This window comes from Numenius arquata, chromosome W (genome assembly GCF_964106895.1).
Source record: "Numenius arquata chromosome W, bNumArq3.hap1.1, whole genome shotgun sequence".
Taxonomy (NCBI): domain Eukaryota; kingdom Metazoa; phylum Chordata; class Aves; order Charadriiformes; family Scolopacidae; genus Numenius; species Numenius arquata.
Window position 1 is genome coordinate 31,712,061 of NC_133615.1, and position 24,547 is coordinate 31,736,607.

Below are 24,547 nucleotides of genomic sequence, written 5' to 3' on the forward strand. Positions count from 1 at the left end.
TAGGTGGGAGTGTTGATCTGCTTGAGGGTCAGAAGGCTCTACAGAGGGATCTGGACAGGTTGTATCAATGGGCCAAGGCCAATGGGATGAGGTTCAACAAGGCCAAGTGCCGGGTCCTGCATTTCGGTCACAACAACCCCAGGCAACGCTACAGGCTTGGGGAAGAGTGGCTGGAAAGCTGCCCAGCAGAAAAGGACCTGGGGGTGTTGGTGGACAGCCGGCTTAACATGAGCCAGCAGTGTGCCCAGGTGGCCAAGAAGGCCAACGGCATCCTGGCCTGTATCAGGAATAGCATGGCCAGCAGGACCAGGGAAGTGATCGTGCCTCTGTACTCGGCCCTGGTGAGGCCTCACCTCGAGTGCTGTGTTCATTTCTGGGCCCCTCACTACAGGAAGGACATTGAGCTGCTGGAGCGTGTCCAGAGGAGAGCCACCAAGATGGTGAGGGGTCTAGAGGACAAGTCATATGAGGAGAGGCTGAGGGAACTGGGCATGTTTAGTTTGGAGAAGAGGAGGCTGAGGGGAGACCTCATTGCCCTCTACAACTACCTGAAAGGGGCTGTAGAGAGGTGGGTGTTGGCCTCTTCTCCCAAGGGAATAACAGGACCAGAGGAAATGGTATGAAGTTGTGGCAGGGGAGGTTTAGATTAGATATTAGGAAGAATTACTTTAGTGAGAGACTGGTCAGGCACTGGAACAGCCTGCCCAGGGAGGTGGTGGAGTCACCATCCCTGGAGGTGTTTAAGAAACGTGTAGTGGTGTGTCGTGGTTTTGACCAGATTAACCAATCAGAGCGACAGATGGCCCCTCCCCCCCCCAAGGAAAAGAGAGGAGAGGAAGAGATAAAAGAGATTTATGAGTTTAGAAAAAACTAAACTACTTTAATGAAAATATTAATAAATAATGAAATAATAAATAATAAAAAGAAGGAAAAAATATATAGTATATATAGCATAGATATATAAAAAAATAAAAAAATATATATAGTGTATATATATATAAAAGTATATAGTGTATATATATATATTTATATACATATATAAAACATACAGTATATACAAAATCGTATCAAGCTCCCAGGGTGATGATCACATCACCAGCAGGCACAGGGGAAAGTCCCAGGCTGGACTCGGTGATGGACAGGAGCTGGATTCCAGATCTGGAGTCAGGATTGCTCGGATCGGGATCAAAGGCAGACGAACAGACAGGGTCCTCCTCAGATGTCGGCCATTGAAGGAAGAGAGATGACCCTTTGATCCCTCAGCTTTTATACTGAGCATGATGCAGATGGGATGGAATACCCTGTTGGTCAGTTTTGGGTCACCTGTCCTGTCCGCTCCTCCCTACAGGTGTGACCCCTCTACGCTTTTCCGCTTCCGACCCTCCAACGGGGCAAATAACAAATTTACCTGACCTTGGTTGTTATAGCAATAAGTATAAGCAAGGGCCTCTCTGCTCACCATCCCTTGGTATTATCAGGTCTTATCACTATGAGAGCGAGCAGTTTCTGAACAATATGCTGTTAATTTCAGAGTTTAGTTAGTTAGAAGAGGCCCAGCTAAAAAGGAAAAATTACTGAACAGAAAATTAGTTCTGTTTTACCTCAAACCAGGACATTCCACCCCTTATTCCGTACCATTTGCATTGTGCTCTGATTATCATTACATCTTATCCATCAAATACATACAAATATATATACAGAAGTCCCTTATTTATGATTTGTCTTTATACACAAAAGTTCATTGAGTTCCTTTAGTCCATAATTGCAGGTTTTTGTCATAGCAGACTCTCAGGGCAGAAAAGATGATATGAAATTCATTGTGGTCCATATCCACAGGTAGCATGTCCCTCTTGAAGAGTTTGCTGGACATCACTCGGAGAAGCTAGCTCAGGTTTCACCACCACTATTTATCCTGAAAAACACTTATTAGATAATGTTAGTATTATATAACAGTTAATATCATACAGCTCAGAATTGAATATTCTCACCAAGGGTTAAATTTCCTTGAGGTACACATTGACTTTCTCCATTCTCCAGCATCACCCACCAAGTACATCCAGGTCCTTGGGCAAAAACAGTCCCACGAATGGGTTTGCCTTTGCCTGAAGGAGGGAAAACCCAAACAGTTTTCCCCAACATATTCCTGTCATGCACCACAGGGACTCTATCCCCTTCTACATTATGTAAAATGTCTGATTGAGCAGGACCAGCTCGATTGATGGATCCCCTGGTGTTAACTAACCGGGTAGCTTGTGCTAGATGCTTGTCCCAATTTTTAAAGGTTCCACCCCCCATTGCTTTCAGGGTGGTTTTCAGCAATCCATTGTATCTCTCAATTTTGCCAGAAGCTGGTGCATGATAGGGGATATGATATACCCACTTGATGCCGTGTTCTTTTGCCCAAGTACTTATAAGATTGTTTTTGAAATGAGTCCCATTGTCTGACTCAATTCTCTCTGGAGTACCATGTCGCCACAAGACTTGCTTTTCAAGGCCCAGGATGGTATTCCGGGCAGTGGCATGGGGTACGGCATAGGTTTCCAACCATCCGGTGCTTCCTTCCACCATTGTAAGCACGTAACGCTTACCCTGGCGTGTTTGAGGGAGTGTGATGTAGTCTATTTGCCAAGCCTCTCCGTACTTATATTTCAGCCATCGTCCCCCATACCACAAAGGTTTTAACCTTTTAGCTTGCTTGATTTCGGCGCATGTTTAACAATCGTGGATAACCTGCGCAAGAGCGTCCATGGTTAAATCCACCCCTCGGTCCCGGGCCCATTTGTATGTTGCATCCCTTCCTTGATGACCTGAAGTGTCATGGGCTCACCGAGCTAAAAACAGTTCACCTTTATGTTCCCAGTCCAAATCTGTCTGGAAAATCTTAGCAGCCTGGTCCACTCGCTGATTGTTTCGATGTTCCTCAGTGGCTCGACTCATGGGTACATGAGCATCTACATGACGTACCTTTACAACTAGTTTCTCTATCCGTTCAGCAATATTTTGCCACAATTCAGCAGCCCAGATGGGTTTACCTCTGCGCTGCCAGTTGCTCTGCTTCCACTGTTTTAACCATCCCCACAGAGCATTTGCCACCATCCATGAGTCAGTATAGAGATAGAGCATTGGCCACTTTTCTCGTTCAGCAATGTCTAGGGCCAGCTGGAGAGCTTTTACCTCTGCAAATTGACTTGATTCACCTTCTCCTTCAGTTGCTTCTGCAACTCGTCGTGTGGGACTCCATACAGCAGCTTTCCACTTTCAATGCTTTCCTACAATACGACAAGATCCATCAGTGAACAAAACATACTGTTTCTCATTATCTGAGAGTTCATTATATGGTGGGGCTTCCTCAGCACGTGTTACCACCTTGTCTAGTGGCATTGTGAAGTCTCTGCCTTCGGGCCAGTTTGTGATCACTTCTACAATTCCTGGACGATTTGGGTTTCCTATTCGAGCTCGCTGTGTGATTAAGGCAACCCACTTACTCCAGGTAGCATCGGTGGCATGATGAGTAGAAGGAACTTTACCTTTGAACATCCAGCCCAACACTGGCAATCGGGGCGCCAGGAGGAGCTGTACTTCAGTACCAATTACCTCTGAAGCAGCTCTAACTCCTTCATATGCTGCCAATATTTCTTTCTCAGTTGGAGTATAGTTGGCTTCAGATCCTCTGTATCCCCGACTCCAAAATCCTAGGGGTCGACCTCGAGTTTCCCCTGGTGCTTTCTGCCAGAGGCTCCAGGTAGGGCCATTGTCTCCTGCTGCAGTATAGAGCACATTTTTAATGTCCTATCCTGTTCGGACTGGTCCAAGTGCTACCGCATGCACAATCTCTTGTTTAATTTGCTCATAAGCTTGTCGTTGCTCAGGACCCCACACAAACTCATTTTTCTTTTGAGTCACTTCATAGAGAGGTTTCACAATCTGACTATAACCTGGAATATGCATTCTCCAGAAACCCACAACGCCTAAGAAGGCTCGTGTTTCGTTTTTGTTAGTAGGTGGGGACATAGATGTTATTTTGGTAATCATGTCTATTGGGATCTGGCAACACCCATCTTGCCATTTAATTCCTAAGAACTGTATCTCTCGTGCAGGTCCCTTGACCTTACCTCTTTTCACAGCGAAACCTGCTTTCAGAAGAATCTCAATTACTTTCTTACCTTTCTTGAAAACGTCTTCTGCTGTGTTACCCCCCACAATGATGTCATCAATGTATTGCAGGTGTTCTGGAGCTCCACCCTTCTCCAGTGCAGTCTGGATCAGTCCATGGCAAATAGCAGGGCTGTGTTTCCACCCCTGGGGCAGTCGATTCCAGGTGTACTGGACACCCCTCCAGGTGAAAGCAAACTGTGGCCTGCACTCTGCTGCTAAAGGAATAGAGAAAAAGGCATTAGCAATGTCAATTGTAGCATACCACTTGGCTGCCTTTGACTCCAGTTCATATTGCAGTTCTGGCATGTCTGGCACAGCAGCACTCAGTGGGGGTGTGACTTCATTCAGGCCACGGTAGTCTACTGTTAGACGCCAGTCCCCGTCAGACTTTCGCACTGGCCATATCGGACTGTTAAAGGGTGAGCGAGTCTTGCTGATCACTCCTTGGGTCTCCAGCTGACAAATCAGGTTCTGAATGGGAATCAGGGAGTCTCGGTTCGTGCGATACTGTCGCCGATGCACTGTGGCAGTAGCAGTTGGCACCTGCTGTTCTTTAACCCTCAGCAATCCCACAACAGAAGGGTCATCTGAAAGGCCAGGTAAGGTAGACAGCTGTGTAATGTCCTCAGTCTCTACAGCTGCTACACCAAAAGCCCATCGATACCCTTTTGGGTCTTTGAAATACCCTCTCTTGAGAAAGTCTATGCCAAGGATGCACGGAGCATCTGGGCCAGTGATAATGGGGTGCTTCTCCCATTCATTCCCAGTTAGGCTCACTTCAGCCTCCAGTACAGTCAGTTCTTGAGACCCACCAGTCACACCAGAAATAGTGACAGATTCTGTCCCTCTATGATTCGATGGCAATAAGGTACACTGTGCACCTGTGTCCACCAGGGCTCTATACTTTTGTGGCTCTAATGTGCCAGGCCATCGAATCCACACAGTCCAATAAACTCGGTTATCCCTCTCCTCCTCCTGGCTGGAGGCAGGGCACCTCTAACGTCTATAATTGGCAGATGAGTTTCTACGTGGACCGGAGAACCGCCCCCTACGAACTGGAGCAGCAGTCCTCCTGGAATGATTCTGTCTTCTATCTGCTTTACCTTGCAACTCACTTACTCGTGCCTGTAGGGCCGAGGTAGGTTTTTTATCCCACTTACTCATGTCCTCTCCATAGTCACAGAGGCAAAACCACAGGATATTTCGTAGTGTGTTCTGTCTCCTCTGAGTCGGTCTCATAGGAGGGTGTCTTCTCCTGACAGCTGCAACGTTGGTCCATGGAGGGGAAGAATAGGATCTTTTCTCCATCCTAGACAATTTATCAAACAGTTTATCAAACAGTTTCTCATATTTCTCAATCATTTTCTCAGTTTTATCAGTCAATTTTTCTACAGCTGCTACAGTTAGGGGACGAGAGAGACTGTCATCATACTGTCACATTCTGCTAGCCACTTCACTTACAGTTAATGAATCATCATCAACTCCTGCCCAAGTCAGTACCGACAAAGTGTGGGAATACATTGGTGGTGCACTCCGTGAAAACTTCCGCAACATAGGTTGTCTGCATGGCATCTCATCAGGATTTACAGTTTTATCCCAGTCACCATAAATCACCTCTTTCACAGCCAATTCTCTCAGGTACTTAATACCTTTCTCTACGTTGGTCCATTTACTTGGGCAGCATTCAATATCATCCTTAAAGGGGTATCTGTCCTTTACAGCTGATAAGAGTCGTCTCCAGAGACTGAGAGTCTGTGACTTTTCCCCAAGAGCTTTATCTATACCGGCCTCTTTGGACAGGTTTCCTAACTGCTTAGCTTCTGCACCGTCTAATTCCATGCAACCAGCTCCATTATCCCAGCATCGGAGCAACCAGGAGACAAGTGTCTCACCATCATTACGGCTAAAATCCTTTCTTATATTCCGCAAATCCTTCATAGAGAAGGATTTAATGATTATCTCTGTATCTGAGTCCTCCTCCCTTGCTGGCACAGGAGCCTCTCCCTTATCAGCTCTAGAAGAACCCTCCTCTGCATCTCCGTCAGAAAAGTCCTCTCCCCTGCTGTCTGGCCTTACTTGCTGTTTGTCACAAGGGACAGAGGGCTGAGCTGACCTCCTCCTTTTCCTTCTGGTCACCGGAGCAACTTGTACCGGTGCGGATGGAGTCCGAGTACGGTCAGTGTCAGTGCATATCGCATTTCTGCGCCAAGATTTAAAGAGAAACCACCCCTGCAGCCCGTTTAGCAATATCAACACTAAAATAATGATTTTAGGAATGCAGCTGTCATTCACGCTATCCAAAGGGGCTGCATCCTCTGTCTCTGATGATGACATATTCGCATAAGCAGTAAAGGGTGAAGTAAACATTCCCAAGGTAAAATTCGAAGTATAATTAGCAACAGAATTCAGTACAAAATGCCCAAGGAATCTAGGTAAAGAAATCAGCCATTCAATCACGGTATGGATCAGGATCAAACACAATACCAGAATACCACGTTTGAACCACCGCATACAGACACAAAGAGCAAGTAAATTATACAACACATAAGGCAAATTATACAGTGCTGAATCAAGTAACCTGGACGAAATCCCCATCAAGATATGATACAATATCCTGTCTAAAAACATGATGTGAGCTGTCTGTTTTAATCCCTGAGAAAGCTGGAATTCAAACTATTTAGACAATCTACCAGAGCTCTAGTCGTACCACAGTCGAGCCCCACGTTGGGCGCCAATATATCTGTCATGGTTTTGACCAGATTAACCAATCAGAGCAACAGATGGCCCCTCCCCCCCCCAAGGAAAAGAGAGGAGAGGAAGAGATAAAAGAGATTTATGAGTTTAGGAAAAACTAAACTACTTTAATGAAAATATTAATAAATAATGAAATAATAAATAATTTTAAAAAAAAGGAAAAAAATAAAAAAATACAGTATATACAAAACCGTATCAAGCTCCCAGGGTGATGATCACATCACCAGCAGGCACAGGGGAAAGTCCCAGGCTGGACTCGGTGATGGACAGGAGCTGGATTCCGGATCTGGAGTCAGGATTGCTCGGATCGGGATCAAAGGCAGACGAACAGACAGGGTCCTCCTCAGATGTCGGCCATTGAAGGAAGAGAGATGACCCTTTGATCCCTCAGCTTTTATACTGAGCATGATGCAGATGGGATGGAATACCCTGTTGGTCAGTTTTGGGTCACCTGTCCTGTCCGCTCCTCCCTACAGGTGTGACCCCTCTACGCTTTTCCGCTTCCGACCCTCCAACGGGGCAAATAACAAATTTACCTGACCTTGGTTGTTATAGCAATAAGTATAAGCAAGGGCCTCTCTGCTCACCATTCCTTGGCATAATCAGGTCTTATCACTGTGAGAGTGAACAGTTTCTGAACAATATGCTGTTAATTTCAGAGTTTAGTTAGTTAGAAGAGGCCCAGCTAAAAAGGAAAAATTACTGAACAGAAAATTAGTTCTGTTTTACCTCAAACCAGGACATGGTGGCACTTCAGGGCATGCTCTAGTGCCCGAGAATGTTGGGTTGGGTGTTTTTGTTTTGTGTTTTGTGTTTTGTGTTGGTGTGTGGTGGGTGGTGGTTTTTTGGGGTTTTTTTTTGGGGGGGGGGTTGTGTATGGTTGGACTCGATGATCTCAAAGGTCCCTTCCAACTGTGAAGATTCTGTTCTGTTCGTTTCTGTTTTGGCAGCTGGGAGTAGGATTCCCTTTTTGTACTGTGTCCAGTCCTTTCCTGTAGCTTTTCCCCCTCAGAGGCCTTGAGCCTGTAGACAGATTTAGCAAGCAGGTCCTTTTGTCTACATGAAGCTTTACTGATTTCAGAGGATCTTGCCCAGGAAGCTAGGCAACCTGCTCATCGCTGCAGGATAAGAAGCTTTTGCCTTCTTCAATATTTCAGCTGCTAAAATGCAAACAGATGCCTAAGTGCCTAATTCCTACTGAAACCAACAAGAGAGAGGTGCTTAGGCAAGTAGTTCGGTGCCCAAATGGTGTTAAAAATGAAATCTTTCATTCCCTGAGATGTGGCCCCCTGTACATTTCCACGCCCCACCAAGGCTGTCTTACACAAGGCTGTCACTTCTGTCTTACACATGCCATGGGGTGCCGACTGCTATCAAGTGGTTTGCAGTGGCCTGTACAGTGGTCCAAACAGCTGCGGGAACTGACGGCAGCAGCATTTTCATCAATGCTTTCACTCAGGCTTCTGCAGTTTTTGGATGATGAATATAAATCATTGCTGCTTTTTATGAAATAAATTGTTGATCTCAGTCCACTTTACACATGACCATACTACAAAGCCATCAATAACATTTGCTGAAAGGGTGAGAATACACGCTTTTCAGTCATGTAGTTATGATTTGGGTAGGCAGTTGTGATCTTGTTGGCAGTTTCAGTGGAGGGGGCACACTGCAGATTCATAGCAGGCATAGAGGGAATGAAGTAACCCCTAAAGCCAGCTCCTTCAAATCAAGGCTCACACATACTGATGAGGAAAGTATAGAAAGATTTGCAGTGCTACAGTTTATAAGTTTGTGAATGCACAGAAAATGCATTTTCCATCTGACGCGCGGAAACAAACCCTACAACTCAAATAGAGTTATAAAGCAGGTATGTCTATTGCGGCACCAGGTGCAAGGGGGATTTCTCCTCCTAACTTGCACACTGGCTCGTAAAACAAGCATCTATTTATGATAAAAAGCATACATATTCATTAATGTGGGCTGGGTTATTGTAATTAATTCTAAGAAAAGGCGTTACTATTCTAATTATTTCTAGGAACTCATTATCATAAGTCTCCTCCCCTTGCCGCATGCGTACTGTCGCCCAGTGGTCGTGGGCCGGGGTCTTCTGGAGGAAGGCTCATAGTCTTCTTCACCGTGTACTTTTACCTTTGGCTTAGAATACTGGGCTGGCTGGACCCCAAACCGCGAAACTGGTCCCGACCAGATGGGCACTTTACCCAGACAATTGGGTTCCTCCTTAGCATGCAGGCTGTTCCTGCTATCTTATACACAAGGCCAGTTCCTTATCTTGGAATGCTGGGCTCCTGGGCTCCGAGCTCTGTTCTTTGCCAAGCTGTACTAAATCTACACTAACGACCTTTAACCATTCATTCTCCAAATCAATCAAGTGTCCAGAGCAGCAGCCATAAGCCCTTTAACAGTCAGTTAGCTAAAGACTGCAGAGACTCAAATATCAGCATCGGTTTTGATGAGGTAGAGCTTTACTCAGGGAAAGGCAGCTCCACTGTCTTTCAGGGTCACTGTGTATTTGACCTTTGCTAAAGGAAAGTTCATAATCTTACAGGTGTGGGCAGTTCTTACTCCAGGAGAAAAGTTATCTGCTACTCATTGATGCTAAGAGCATATGATCTCCCTCATATGATGTTTAGTTATCTGAAGACCCCATTCCCATCCATGTGCTGCCTGATGATGCAGGATGCTCTTGCCTGGTGCCTCAGCTCCCATGCCTGAAATGCAATGTGGGCAACAGAGCAGGGACCTGATGCCCTCAGTCTCTCCATGCATTGTGCCTAATTCCAACAGGACAGACTACAAAAATCCGCATAACAAACCTAAAGAAAAACTGCAGCCAAACAATGACTGTTCCTCTGGTCTCCATTTCAGTCAACAGTAGGGAAAAAGCATATATGGATTGTGAAAGAAGGATCACTCACTAATAATTTTAATACTATAATTTTATTCCTCTGTTGAAGTAAAATACTTGATTGCTCCTAAGTACTGTAAATCTGGGCAAAATAATCCAGTAAGCAGGTACACTTTACCTGTGTTTTAGTTATTCTTTAACTATGTCCTTCAGACTGAGAACTACAAGGTCAATGCAAGGTCAAGTTATAGCTGATTCAGTCCATTCGTGTGACACAGCATCCCATGTATCTGCTAAAGAAAGTAGCCAGGGAAAAGGGGCTCGGCCTTCATTCCTTACTGGCTACAGGCATTTAATATATGCAATACGTATCTATGTCAGGGAGAGCTGCATTATACAGGGTGGACACACAGGAAAATTAAGAATTTTTAAAATCCAAATCTGGAGGCTGGATGATCACATCTGGATGTTCTCCATAAGGGATTTAATGTTCTAGGGGGGATGAAAGGCAGCAGACAGTATGACAACAAGACACATTGCATGCAGTACAGCACAGGGAAGGGCTCTCACCATCAGACAAACAGTGGTGGTGTGCCCGTCTCTCAGTCGCCATCCTTATCTCCAACAGAGCGGTTGGAAAAGCTGTCATCTGAAGCACATGCACTATAGCTTTTAAGTTTGTCAGCTCATAAAATTGCACTGCTGAACTCAGCTGAGGGATTTCCACTTCTGTTTTCTTCATTAAGAAAATTAAGCATTAAATAATTAAATAACTATTTTGGAAATTTTTCATAAGCCAATACTAAACTGGAACGCACATTTTTGAAAGGTACCATTAACAATTTGCCATTTGTGACTCAGTAATAATGATACAGTGTGTCACACTGAAATACCACAAAAGTAGTGTTTGCTTCCACATCTATTAATGTTGTTTGCACTGGGTGGGATTCAGTGATAAGTGCCTAGCTTAGGAACTGTCTGCATCTTAGCCACTCAGTGATTCAGGAGGGATGATCCTGTCCTAAAATAATTGCCTAGATTACCATAAAATCAATGGAGAAAAGTTGGGATCTTGAAGACATCTTGTAAGAGATTCAGTCCAAATGAATTAGCTCTCTCTGTCTCCACTGATTCTGTAGAGAGCATAAGCATGTGGTCTCGTGGGAGCCATTTTCAGACACAGGAAGGGTCATCAAGAAGGTCCTGGGCCCTTGTCAGTCTGAGTGGGTTGAGTCACAGATCCCATGGCTCAGGAAAGTCACTTACCCAGCAGGTTCAAGCATGCACTCTCCACCTTTCAAAAAATGCAAAACTAAGAGGGCCAAAAGGACAAATGGCTCGCCCTTCAGAGGGGCCAGACTAGGGATGTAAAAAAATAAAATAGAAGAATCCAGTTAGGGCTAAATATCAAAAGCCTTGGTCTCTTCTTAAGTTTGAATTAGAGCCTTTTAGCCTGATCTTCTGGCCCCACATCCTGGTTCCGGCAGGGATAGGGTTAATTCTCTCCAGGATCTAGCAGGGACACAGGTATTCCATCCCATGGGAGCCATGCCCAGGGGGTAGCCGGAGCTGCCAGGGGAGGGGAGGGAGAGGAAGTCACCACATGGGGGGCGGAGAGGGCTGGGGCGTCCCTGGTTCAGACTGCAAGCAGTGGTATCATAATCGTTGTTGTATATTCCTCTCTCAGCATTATTGTTGTTGTTTTCTTGTTCCCTCTGCTGTTCTGTTAAACTGCCTTTGTCTCAACCCACGAGTTTTGCCTTTTTCTTCCCATTTTCCCCTCACGGCCGTGGTGGGGGGGGGGGGGTCCGGTCTGAGAGACCGGCTGCTGCGTGGTTCTTTCATGCTGTCTGAGGCCAAACCACTACAGTCCTTTTTGGCGCCCAACGTGGGGCACTCGGAGGGTTGAGATAATGACAGATCTGACCAGAGCGTGTTAAAACGAACAGCATCACTGTTCAGATGGTTATGTAGGGGCATTTATTCGGCACTGCTTTCCTGCCATACAGTGTCTTTGTTTGGATGTATTTCACAGATATACTGCAAGTTAGCAAATAGCTGCTTACCTCATACTGCAAAAAAATACGTGGTGAGGCTTAGTATGGGCTGTTCTTTATATTAACACCATTTTGTCTGTAAATGCAGGTGGATCATTGCAGTGCACTTTTGGAGCCATACATACTTAGGACCTTAAAAACATTTGGGAGTAAATCTTACTGCTCCCCCCCTCCCAGTTCTCCTCAGTAATGAATCATTCAGGGTCTAGAAAACTCTTTTCTGAAAAAAAATCAGTGAGGAATTTCCACTTTATAAGATATTCCCCCCCCCCAAAAGAGAGATAGCATATGGAAAATTAGGAAAAATAGAGAAGCAACAGAAAAGTGTCATAGCAAGGAAAATGAAAAAAAGGGAAGGGCAGAGTAAAGATCTCAGGAAAAGAGCACAAGACCAAAGAGAAATAAAACTATGCTAAAAGTCATACATGAAGAACCACTGTCCTGGGTCTGGCGGGGATAGGGTTAATTCTCCCCAGGACCTAGCAGGGACACAGGTATTCCATCCCATGTGAGCCATGCCCAGGGGGTAACAGGAGCTAGCCGGGGAAGGGGAGGGGCAGGAAGTCGGGGGGGGGAGGAGGAAGTCATCCCCCAGGGGAGCGGAGCGGTCGGGGGGGTGTCCCGGGTGCGATCGGCAAGCGGTGGTATCATACTCGTGGCTGTGTATTCCTCTGTCGGTGTTATTATTGTTGTTGTTTCTTGCTCTCCTTGCTCTTCTGTTAAATTGCCTTTGTCTCAACCCACGAGTTTTTTTGCCTTTTTCCTCCGATTCTCCCCTCCCGGCCGCGCTGGCGGGGGGAGGGCCCGATCTGAGCGAGCGGCTGACACGTGGTCCTTTGTTGCCATCTGAGGCTAAACCACGACAGTCCTTTTTGGCGCCCAACGTGGGGCAACTCGGAGGGTTGAGATAAAAACAGATCTGACCAGAGCGTGCTAAAAGGAATTTGTTATCGGTATTTATTGTATTATTTACTGGGGACAATGTTGCTTCGTTTGTTTTCATGGCTGTGTTATGTAAACTCTTACATGCTCTATGTACTCCCCGTGATGATGTTTATCACTTCTGGGAGAGGGATCAGGATTATAATTTTGCTGTCCTGTGCGATATCAACTTATGATATGATAGCATCACTGTTCAGATGGTTATGTTGGGTTGTTTATTTGGCACTGTTTTCCTGCCCATGTGAGAAACACCGGCTCACACTTAAAATTTTAAAGAGGACGAAGTCACTGGAGCAAAGGTTTATTGTACGAAGCAGCGCTGAATCGGGTGCATCTCAAAGTAGAGGCACACACATCTTTAGTTTTTTAGATATTTTATACCTTTCTTTCCCGGCCGCCTGAATACCTGTCTCTCTTCTCATTGGCTGAGAAGTTGGAGCTCACATTCTTCCCGACCGCCTAAAGACACAAACCTTTAATTAACAATACATTGTTTCACAGTCTCTGCTAATATCTACTGTCTAATGTTAGTAGTTACAAACATCCTGGTGGTCATCTTCTTGATCTAGTGTCCATATCCTTCTTTTCTTCAGTCACCCCCCCAGGTGGCCTTTATCCACTTATCACCTTCCACCGTCCTTTGTTCGCTTATCAGTCTACCATCAATTCGGTTCTCTTTACCTAAATGGCTTCTTGTAAACCAGAGTCTCTGGGCCATTCCAGGGTACTTGTAAGGATTAGTTAGATGCTATAACCGAGCACACAAATAGAAATATACCAAGTAGCTGAAGCAAAATTCAGCTAATTTCTCACACCCATATCTCGGGGAATTTATTAATAATCACACTCAGTCTATGGGCGAAGCAGGAGGGGATACTTTTCCCAGTTCTTTCACCTCCCTTTTCTCTTTCGTGCCAGGTATGCCAGTTTTTGAGAATTTTGAATACTCTTGGGACATGCAAACCAGCTTGGTCCTATTGCTAGGTCTCCTGATTGTGTTTCAGTTTTTGTTTAGGGTTAAGCAACTATTTGAGACTACCACCCAGAGATCTGCCCCGAGGCTGGAGAGTCATGGGTGGCATGGCATGTGGGAGACCATGGGCAGGTATCTAGAGAGTTTTTCACCTCCAATGGTCTGGGATTTCACCACCGAACAATTACAGGACCCTGATAAAGTGATAGAATATTTGAAAGGAAAATGCTGTGGCTATTCCAGAGAGGCACAACTCACCGCACTGCGCTGGGCCCTGGCCAGTATCTACCAAGCATTGCTCAATATTGTGCAGCATCCTCAGGAGAAAGAGATGGAAACCAGGCCGACAGGCAGTGTGGCTACTGCCACCCCTGCGACAGACACTGCGGCTACTCCAACCCCAGTGGTAGGCACTGCATTTACTCCAATCCCTGTAGCAGGTGCTGCAGCTATTCCAACCCCAATGGCAGGCAATGTGGTTACTCCAGCCCCAGTGGCAGGCACTGCAACTGAACCAGAAAACCAACCCATGCCCGTATCAGTTGCCCCTATCCAGAAGAAGAAATACACCAAGAAATCAGTTTGCTTAGTGAGGGATGACGATGAACCAGGGTCATCACGAGAACAGGAGGAAGAGGCAGAACCAGAGATAATCACCCAATCCCTATCCCTGAGTGAGCTGCGGGATATGCAAAAAGATTTCAGCCGACTTCCAGGCGAGCACATTGTCACCTGGCTGCTCCGATGCTGGGATAACGGAGCCAGTAGCTTGGAATTGGAGGGTAGGGAAGCCAGGCAGCTGGGATCTCTGTCTAGAGAAGGGGGCATTGACAAGGCGATTGGGAAAAAGACACAAGCCCTCAGCCTCTGGAGGCGACCCCTGTCAGGTGTGAGGGAAAGGTACCCCTTCAGTGAAGATGTTGTAGGTCATCCAAGCAAGTGGACCACCATGGAAAGAGGTATCCAGTACCTGAGAGAATTAGCCGTGAGGGAGATGATTTATCATGACCTGGACAATGCACAGTTACCCACAGATCCTGATGAGATCCAATGCACAAGGCCCATGTGGTGGAAGTTTGTACGGAGCGCACCATCATCATATGCCAACTCATTGGCAGTGATGGAATGGAAAGGCAAAGAGGGACCAACGGTGGATGAGGTGGCTGCCTGACTTCAGCAATACGAAGGAAGTCTCTCTTCCCCCCTTGTCTCAGGTGTGGAGAAACTGTCCTGGAAGTTCCAGCAACTTGAAGAGAATATGACCTACTCTCCACCTGTACAAGCCAGTATCTCAGCTATCAGGAGCAGACGTTTCTCCACTCGAGACAGAGAACACAGAGGGTACTACACCACGAGGTACCCTGTGGTTCTGCCTGCGTGACCACGGAGAGGACATGAGGAAGTGGGATGGACAACCTACTTCAATCCTACAGGCACAGGTACAGGAATTGCAAGGAAGAACAACCACAAAAGGGGAAAAGTGCCGCCCCAGTTTCCTGCAGGCAGTTCCCCAGACAGAGTAGAAGGCCTGATCTTACTTCTGATCCCCTTGAAGGAACTTCCAAGTCATTTCTGCAAGAAGTGAGTAACGGATACTATGACCACTATTAGAGGGGGCCTGCCTCCAGCCAGGTGGGGGAAAGGGACAACCGGAATGTGTGGATTCGATGGCCTGGCACATCAGACCCACAGGAGTATAAGGCTCTAGTGGACACAGGCGCACAGTGTACCCTAATACCATCAAGCTATAGAGGGACAGAACCCATTCATATTTCTGGAGTGACAGGGGGATCCCAAGAGTTGACTGTACTGGAGGCTGAAGTGAGCCTAACTGGGAATGAGTGGCAAAAGCATCCCATTGTGACTGGCCCAGAGGCTCCATGCATCCTTGGTATAGATTACCTCAAGAGAAGGTATTTTAAGGACCCAAAAGGGTACCGGTGGGCTTTTGGCATAGCTGCCTTGGAGGCGGAAGAAGTTGATAAACAGTTGTCTACCTTGCCTGGTCTCTCAGAGGACCCTTCTGTTGTGGGGTTGTTGAGGGTCGAAGAACAACAGGTGCCGATCGCTACCACAACAGTTCATCGGCGGCAATATCGCACAAACCGAGACTTTCTGATTCCCATCCATAAGTTGATTCGTCAACTAGAGATTCAAGGAGTGATCAGCAAGACTCGCTCACCCTTTAACAGTCCCATATGGCCAGTGCGGAAATCCAATGGAGAGTGGAGGCTAACTGTGGACTATCGTGGCCTGAATGAAATCACAGCACCGGTGAGTGCTGCTGTGCCAGACATGTTAGAACTTCAATACGAACTGGAGTCCAAGGCAGCCAAGTGGTATGCCACAAGTGATATCGCTAATGCATTCTTCTCAATCGCTCAGGCAGTAGAGTGCAGGTCACAGTTTGCTTTCACTTGGAGAGGTGTCCAGTACACCTGGAATCGACTGCCCCAGGGGTGGAAACATAGCCCCACCATTTGCCATGGACTGATCCAGACTACACTGGAACAGGGTGAAGCTCCAGAACATCTGCAGTACATTGACGACATCATCGTATGGGGCAACACAGCAGAAGAGGTTTTTGAGAAAGGGAATAAAATAATTCAAATCCTTCTAAAAGCTGGTTTTGCCATAAGACGAAGTAAGGTCAAGGGACCTGCACAGGAGATCCAGTTTTTAGGAATAAAATGGCAAGATGGACACCGTCAGATCCCTATGGACGTGATCAATAAAATAGCAGCTATGTCTCCACCAACTAGTATAAAGGAAGCACAAGCTTTCCTGGGCATTGTGGGTTTTTGGAGGATGCATATCCCAGATTACAGTCTGATTGTGAGCCCTCTCTATCAAGTAACCCAGAAGAAGAACGATTTTAAATGGGGTCCTGAGCAACGACAACCTTTATGAACAAATTAAACAGGAAATAGTCCATGCAGTAGCTCTGAGGCCAGTCCGGGCGGGACAAGATGTTAAAAAGGTGATCTTCACCGCAGCCGGGGAGAATGGCCCTACCTGGAGCCTCTGGCAGAAAGCACCAGGGGAGACACGCAGCCGACCCCTAGGGTTTTGGAGTCGGGGATACAGAGGATACGAAGCCCGCTATACTCTGACAGAAAAGGAGATATTGGCAGCGTATGAAGGGGTTTGAGCAGAAGCGGTTGGTACAGAAGCACAGCTCCTCTTAGCACCTCGAATGCCGGTGCTGGATGTTCAAAGAAAGGGTCCCCTCTACACATCATGCAAGGGATGCTACATGGAGTAAGTGGATTGCACTGATCACAGAGCTAACTCGAATGGGAAACCCCAGTCACCCAGGAATTCTAGAGGTGATTATGGACCGGCCAGAAGGCAAGGATTTTGGAATGTCACCGGAGGAGGAGTGACACGCGTGGAAGAGGCCCCAGCGTATAATAAACTACCAGAAAATGAGAAGAGATATGCCCTGTTCACTGATGGGTCCTGCCAGATTGTGGGAAAGCATCGAAAGCGGAAGGCTGCCGTGTGGAGTCCTACAAGACAAGTTGCAGAAGCCACTGAAGGACAAGGTGAATCGAGCCAGTTTGCGGAGGTGAAAGCAATTCAGCTGGCTTTAGACATTGCTGAGCAAGAAAAATGGCTAGTACTTTATCTCTGTATCAATTCATGGATGGTGGCAAATGCTCTGTGGGGGTGGTTACAACAGTGGAAGCAGAGCAACTGGCAGCGCAGAGGTAAACCCATCTGGGCTGCTGAATTGTGGCAAGATATTGCTGCCCGGGTAGAGAATCTGGTTGTGAAAGTACGTCATGTAGATGCCCATGTACCCAAGAGCCGGGCCACTGAGGAACATCAGAACAACCAGCAGGTGGATCGGGCTGCTGAGATTGAAGGGGCTCAGGTGGATCTGGACTGGCAACATAAGGGTGAATTATTCATAGCTCGATGGGCCCATGACTCCTCAGGCCATCAAGGAAGAGACACCACATATAGATGGGCTCGTGATCGAGGGGTGGATTTGACCATGGACACTGTTGCACAGATCATCCACGAATGTAAGACGTGTGCTGCAATCAAGCAAGCCAAGCGATTAAAGCCTCTTTGGTATGGAGGACGATGGCTGAAATACAAATATGGGGAGGCCTGGCAGATCGATTATATTACACTCCCACAAACCCGTCAAGGCAAGCGCCATGTGCTCACAATGGTGGAAGCAACCACTGGATGGCTGGAAACATACCCTGTGCCCCATGCCACCGCCCGGAACACCATCCTGGGCCTTGAAAAGCAAGTCCTGTGGCGACATGGCACCCCAGAGAGAATTGAGTCGGACAACGGGACTCATTTCCGAAACAGCCTCATTGACACCTGGGCCAAAGAGCATGGTATTGAATGGGTCTATCACATCCCTTATCATGCACCAGCCTCTGGGAAGATAGAACGGTACAATGGACTGTTAAAAACTGCACTGAGAGCAATGGGTGGTGGGACTTTAAAAAATTGGGATACACATTTAGCAAAGGCTACCTGGCTAGTTAACACCAGGGGATCTACCAACCGAGCTGGCCCCGCCCAATTAAGACCTCCATGTACTGTGGAGGGAGATAAAGTCCCCGTAGTGCACATGAAGAATATGTTAGGGAAGACAGTCTGGGTTAGTCCTGCCTCAGGCAAAGGCAAACCCATCCATGGGATTGCTTTTGCTCAAGGACCTGGCTGCACTAGGTGGGTGATGCAGAAGGATGGGGAAGTTCAATGTGTTCAATCATGGAGACCTGATTTTGGGTGAGAATAGCCAGTGAATGAAACTGTATGATGTTAATTGCTAAATGACCCTGCCACTGTACATCCTCATTTCTGTAACTGCTATTGGTTGTACTATAGTAAGAATCACCCAAACTAATGACAGATGGATTCTGATGAAAAACCGAGTAAAGTGCAGCAGTGAAGGGATCAGAACTGACCTCAGCAGCTGGCGCCCAGCAACTTCATCGAGATCGACATCTTCAACCCATGGACCGTGGACATGAGCTGCACCGGATACATCAGCTGCAAGCCCCGAAAATACAGCATGCGACAGTCCAGCCCCACACACACCATCTTGCCTGCCCTGAGAGACTGTTCTAACAGATGGAGCCCAAAGTCATGGATTAAATGAACTCAATGGACATTTTAGAGTAATGGCCCATAGACTAAGGACATTATATCTGTATGGTTATATATATGTACATATATATATATATATCAGGGAAAACTGATAGCATTTCATTGAAAACTGTAAGATCTGAGCATGGCATAGATGGTATGGAATAAGGGGTGGATGATGTCCTAGGTCTGGTGGGGATAGGGTTAATTCTCCCCGGGATCTAGCAGGGACACAGGTATTCCATCCCATGTGAGCCATGCCCAGAGGGTAGCTGGGAGCTGGCAGGGGAAGGGGAGGGAGAGGAAGTCACCACGGGGGAGCAGGCTGGGTCATCCCGGTCCGGTTGTAATCGTGGTTGTATATTCCTCTGTCAGTGTTATTGTTGTTGTTTTCTTGTTCCCTTTGCTGTTCTGTTAAACTGCCTTTGTCTCAACCCACGAGTTTTGCCTTTTTCTTCCCATTCTCCCCTCACAGATGTTGGGGGGGGGGGGGGGGGCAGTCCGAGAGAGCGGCTGCCGCGTGGTTCTTTGTTGCCATCTGAGGCCAAACCACGACACCCCATATCTTCATTTTCAATTTTGACAAAAGAGCATTGCACCCAAATTTCTATATATTCAAATGGTTCACATCTTGTCAGGATCAGGAGAGCATGAGAACAACTTCCTAAGCAAGAGGACACCTTATGAAGATACTTTTTGTAATCAACCCCAAGGCCATCACAAATTATTGGACTTCAGTTACTTCGGAAAAACCTAGGCAGCCTCCCCACTGGAGCCTATAGAGCAGTGGAGTGAGAGCAAGACATGGGCCCTTATGTCCTTAGTATATCTGTGATCAGATGTGGACAACTGAAGTTAGGCACCTGGGAAACTTGCAGGCCAGTCAGGGAGAAGCTTAGTAGATTTATGCACCTCAGCAGTGATGGAAAACCTCATAGATTGTTCTATTGTCTGTAACATCGGCAGAGTTTATCTATGTTCCATTTTGAATGCTACCTTCTTATGTATATGAAAATAACATTTAAGTAATTTATATATTGCTATTAATTAATTGCATTTCCAACCACATCAGAGATGCAGATACTATCTTGGTAAACACTGCACAAATAACACTACTTACTTTGGGGTAAAGTTTTTAGTTAATTTTAGGGTGAATTATTCTTAAATTCTTTTAGAATTTTGGACATTTTATTTACTTCTCTTTCTACAGATAAGATCTTTAGCATGAGCTGCTTAAGTGGGATACACTGAAAGTTTACAATCTTTCATACTTCGTACTCTCTCTTAAATAAATTGGCTTTTTTTCCTCCCCAATGGCATCTAATATTGCGTCCATATATCTCTAGAGTTCCATTAATTAGGTCTATATCATATTACAGTTTACAATGCTCAGGGCTGATTCTTTTGCCATTACTCATGTTGAATACTCTATGACCAACAGGGATGCTTTAGATGCTAAATACAAGAAATATCAAAATTTTACCCCAAAATTTTTTAAATTAACATGAAAACCAGACAGTTACCATGAAATGACCCGAGTATCATACAACAGTACAAAGAAAGGATAGATCAGACTATGAATATCCAAAGACCCTGACACCTCCAGATGTAACTTAGCTAGAAATTATGTTTTAAATCATCCCACCAAATCAAGTTGTGCAGTTGGGATTTTCTTGTTAAAATCACACAATCACAGAATCGTAGGGGTTGGAAGGGGCCTCTGGAGATCATCTAGTCACACCCCCCTGCCAAAGCAGGTTCGCCCAGAGCAGGCTGGACAGGAACGCATCCAGGTGGGTTTTGAATATCTCCAGAGAAGGAGGCTCCACCACCTCTCTGGGCAGCCCGTTCCAGTGCTCTGCCACCCTCAAAGTAAAAAAGTTCCCCCTCATGTTGAGATGGAACTTCTTGTATACCACCTTGCGTCCATTGCCCCTTGTTCTGTCACCAGGCACCACTGAAGAGAGTCTGGCCCCATCCTCTTGACAGCCACCCTTTAGATATTTATAAGCATTGATGAGGTCCCCTTTCAGTCTTCTCTTCTCCAGACTAAAAAGAACCAGGTCTCTCAGACTTTTCTCATAAAAGAGGTGCTACAATCCCTCGATCATCTTTGTAGCCCTCTGCTGGATTCTCTCCAGTAGTTCCCTGTCCTTCTTGAACTAGGAGGCCCAGAAATGGACACAGTACGACAGATGTGGCCTCACCAGGGCAGAGGAGAGGGGGAGGATGACCTTCCTCCACCTGCTGGCCACCCTCTTCTTAATGCACCCCAGGAGACCATTGGCCATCTTGGCCACAAGGGCACATTGCTGGCTCATGGTCATCCTGTTGTCCACCAGGACTCCCAGGTCCCTCTCTGCAGAGCTGCTTTCCAGCAGGTCAGCCCCTAATCTGTACTGGTGAATGGGGTTATTCCTCCCTAGGTGCAGGACCCTACGCTTGCCCTTGTTGAAGTTCATCAGGTTCCTCTCCGCCGAACTCTCTAGCCTGTCATGTCTCGCTGTATGGCAGCACAGCCTTCTGGTGTGTCAGCCACCCCTCCCAGTTTTGTGTCATCAGCAAACTTGCTGAGGGTACACTCTATCCCTTCATCCAGGTCATTGATGAATATATTGAAGAGGACTGGACCCAGTACTGACCCCTGGGGAACACCACTTGTTACGGACCTCCAACTAGATTCTGTGCCCCTAATCACGACCCTCTGAGCTCTGTCTTTCAGCCAGTTTTCAGTCCACCTCACTGTCCATTCATCTAACCCATACTTCCTAAGCTTACCTATGAGGATGCTGTGGGAGACTGTGTCAAAAGCCCTGCTGAAGTCAAGGTAGACAACATCCACCACCCTCCCCTCATCTATCCATCCAGTCATGCCATCGTAGAAGGCTATCAGGTTAGTCAGACGTGATTTCCCCTTGGTGAATACAAGTTGACTACTTCTGACAGCTTTCTTTTCCTCCATATGCTTTGAGATGACTCCCAGAATGAGCCGTTCCATCATCTTTCCAGGGATGGAAGTGAGGCTGACCGGCCTGTAGTTTCCTGGGTCTTCCTTCCTGCCCTTTTTGAAGACTGGAGTGACATTGGCCTTCCTCCAGTCCTCGGGCACCTCGCCTGTTCTCCATGACCTTTCAAAGATGATGGAGAGTGGCCCAGCAATAACTTCTGCCAGCTCCCTCAGCACTCATGGGTGCATCCCATCAGGACCCATGGACTTGCGGATATCCAGTTTGCTTAACTGTTCTCTAACTTGATCTTCCTCAACCAAGGGGAAGTCGTCCTTCACCCAGACTTTCTCTGTTACCTCCAAAGTGTCCCAATGGATGTGATCAATAAAATAACAGCTGTCTCCATCAATTAAAAAAAAAATAAATAAACACAAGCCTTCTTAGGATTCGTGGGGTTTTGGAGAATGCATATTCTAGGTTATAGTCTGATCGTAAGCCCTTTCTGTCAAGTGACCCGGAAGAAGAAGGACTTTGAATGGGGCCCTGAGCAACAGCAAGAACAAATTAAACGGGAGATAGTTCGTGCAATAGCCTTGGGCCGGTCGGGACAGGACAAGATGCGAAAAACGAGCTTTACACCTCAGCCAGGGATAACGGCCCCACCTGGAGCCTCTGGCAGAAAGCACCTGGAGAAACTTGAGGTGAACCCCTAGGGTTTTCGAGCCAGGGTTGTCATGGTTTGGGCTGGGCTGGCCACTAAAAGGAATGACACATGCTCTCTTTTGCTTCTCTTCCCTTCAGAGAATGGAGAGCATCTCCCTTCAGGGAGAGAAGGATGAGAGAGAAAGAGACTTATGAGTTTAAAATAAAACTAAACTACTTTAATGAAATATTAAGAATAAAATAATAAAAGGAAAATATAATATCAAAAAAGAAAATAATGAAATATATACAATATGTACAAAACCAGTATCAAGCTCCCAGGATGATGATCACGTCACCGGCAGGCACTAGGAAATTCCCAGACTGAACTCAGCGATGGATGGGAACTGGATTCCAGATCTGGAGTCAGGAACACATGGATCATGATCAAAGGCAGACAAACAGACAGAGTCCTCCTCGGACACCGGCCATTGAAGAAAAAGAGCTGACCCTTTGATCCCTCAGCTTTTATACTGAGCGTGATGCAGATGGGATGGAATACCCCGTTGCTCAGTTTTGGGCCACCTGTCCTGTCCGCTCCTCCCCACAGGTGTGACCCCTCTATGCTTTTCCGCTTCCGACCCTCTAACGGGGCAAATAACAAAGTTAGCTGACCTCGGTATAGCAAGAAGTATAAGCAAGAGCCTCTCTGCGTACGATCCCTTGGTATTAACTATAAACATTAGGTCTTATCGCTCTGGAAGTGGACTACTTTCTGAAGAATATGCCGATAATTTCAGAAAGTGCAGTTAGTTAGAAGACACCTAACTTTTCTTTTTTATTATTAATATTTCATTGAAGTAGTTTAGTTTCTTTTTCATTCCAGAGGTCTCTCTCTCTCTCATTCTTCTCTCCCTTCTCTGAAGGGGAGAGAGGTTAAAGAGAGCATCTGTCATTCATTCAGTGGCCATTCCAGCCCAAACCACGACACATTTATTGGTGCCCAACGTGGGCAGGACCGGGGCTCTGACAGATTGTCTAAATAGTTCAAATTCCAGCTTGCTCAGTTGAGATAGTATTGGATTTTTTTCTACGAGAGTCTTGAGGGGTTGAAAAGTAAAACAGACAGCTCACATCATGTTCTTAAGCGAAATGTTATATCGTGCCTTTATATGGCTTCGTTTAAAGTTAGTTGATGCAATGCTGCTTAACCTGCCAAATGTGTTGTGTAACTTATTTACTCTGTGTGTTTGTTTGCGGTGGTTTAAACATGCTATTCGGCTGTGGTTTTGATGCAGGTCTATAATATGATAAACTGGATAATGACTTTACCTGCATATCTCGGGCATCACGTAATAGATTCTATTACTAATTACACTTTCAGTTTTACCTTGGGAAAGTTTACTTTGCCCTTTTATGCTTATGCCAAATTGACACCACCAGAGGTAGGGGATGGATGCTTTTTGGATTTCGGAAATGTTTGTTACTATAAAACTGTGACTTTATTGTCAATTCTCCTGCATGTGTTGCAGGGGTGGTTTCTTATTAAATATTGGTGCAGGAGTAGATGTTGTAAGACATGCACTGCTGCTACTCAAATCCCCTGAGCAACTCTGCCACCTGTACCGGCTCGAGCCACTCCAGCTTTGACAATGAACACCGCCACTACTTCAACTCTGACAATGACCACTGCCACTATTCCAGCCTCAACAACGAGCTCCATCACTACTCCAGCTACTCCAACAACGAGTACCGCTGCTACTTTTACACTTTCAGTTTCACATGGGGAAGGTTTACTTCGCCCTTTAATGCTTATGCCAAAGTGACACCATCAGAGCTAGGGGATGGAAACCTTTTTGGCTGTTTTGAAAAGGAATGTTACTTTCATAAAATCATGATTTTGTTGTTGGTTTTCCTGAATATGTTGCAGGGGTGTTTTTTTGTTAAACATCGGTGCAGGAGTGGGTATTGTGTGACATGTGCGGCTGCTACTCAAATCCCACAGACCACTCCACAGCCTATACCGGCAAAAGCCACTCCCCTGTCCGTACAGGCACAAGCCGCTCTGCCGCCCGTTACGGCACCA

General features: G+C 46.2%; 1 protein-coding gene across 1 annotated transcript in view; it reads right to left on the minus strand.

Moving 5' to 3' along the window:
* The window catches only part of LOC141476589 (syncytin-2-like), a 99,075-nt gene extending 74,891 nt beyond the window's left edge, over nt 1–24,184 (minus strand). The window contains 1 exon segment of the mRNA XM_074165354.1: nt 24,088–24,184. Within this exon segment, the coding sequence (XP_074021455.1) occupies nt 24,088–24,184 (97 nt within the window).
* Between the last annotated feature and the right edge of the window lie 363 nt (nt 24,185–24,547).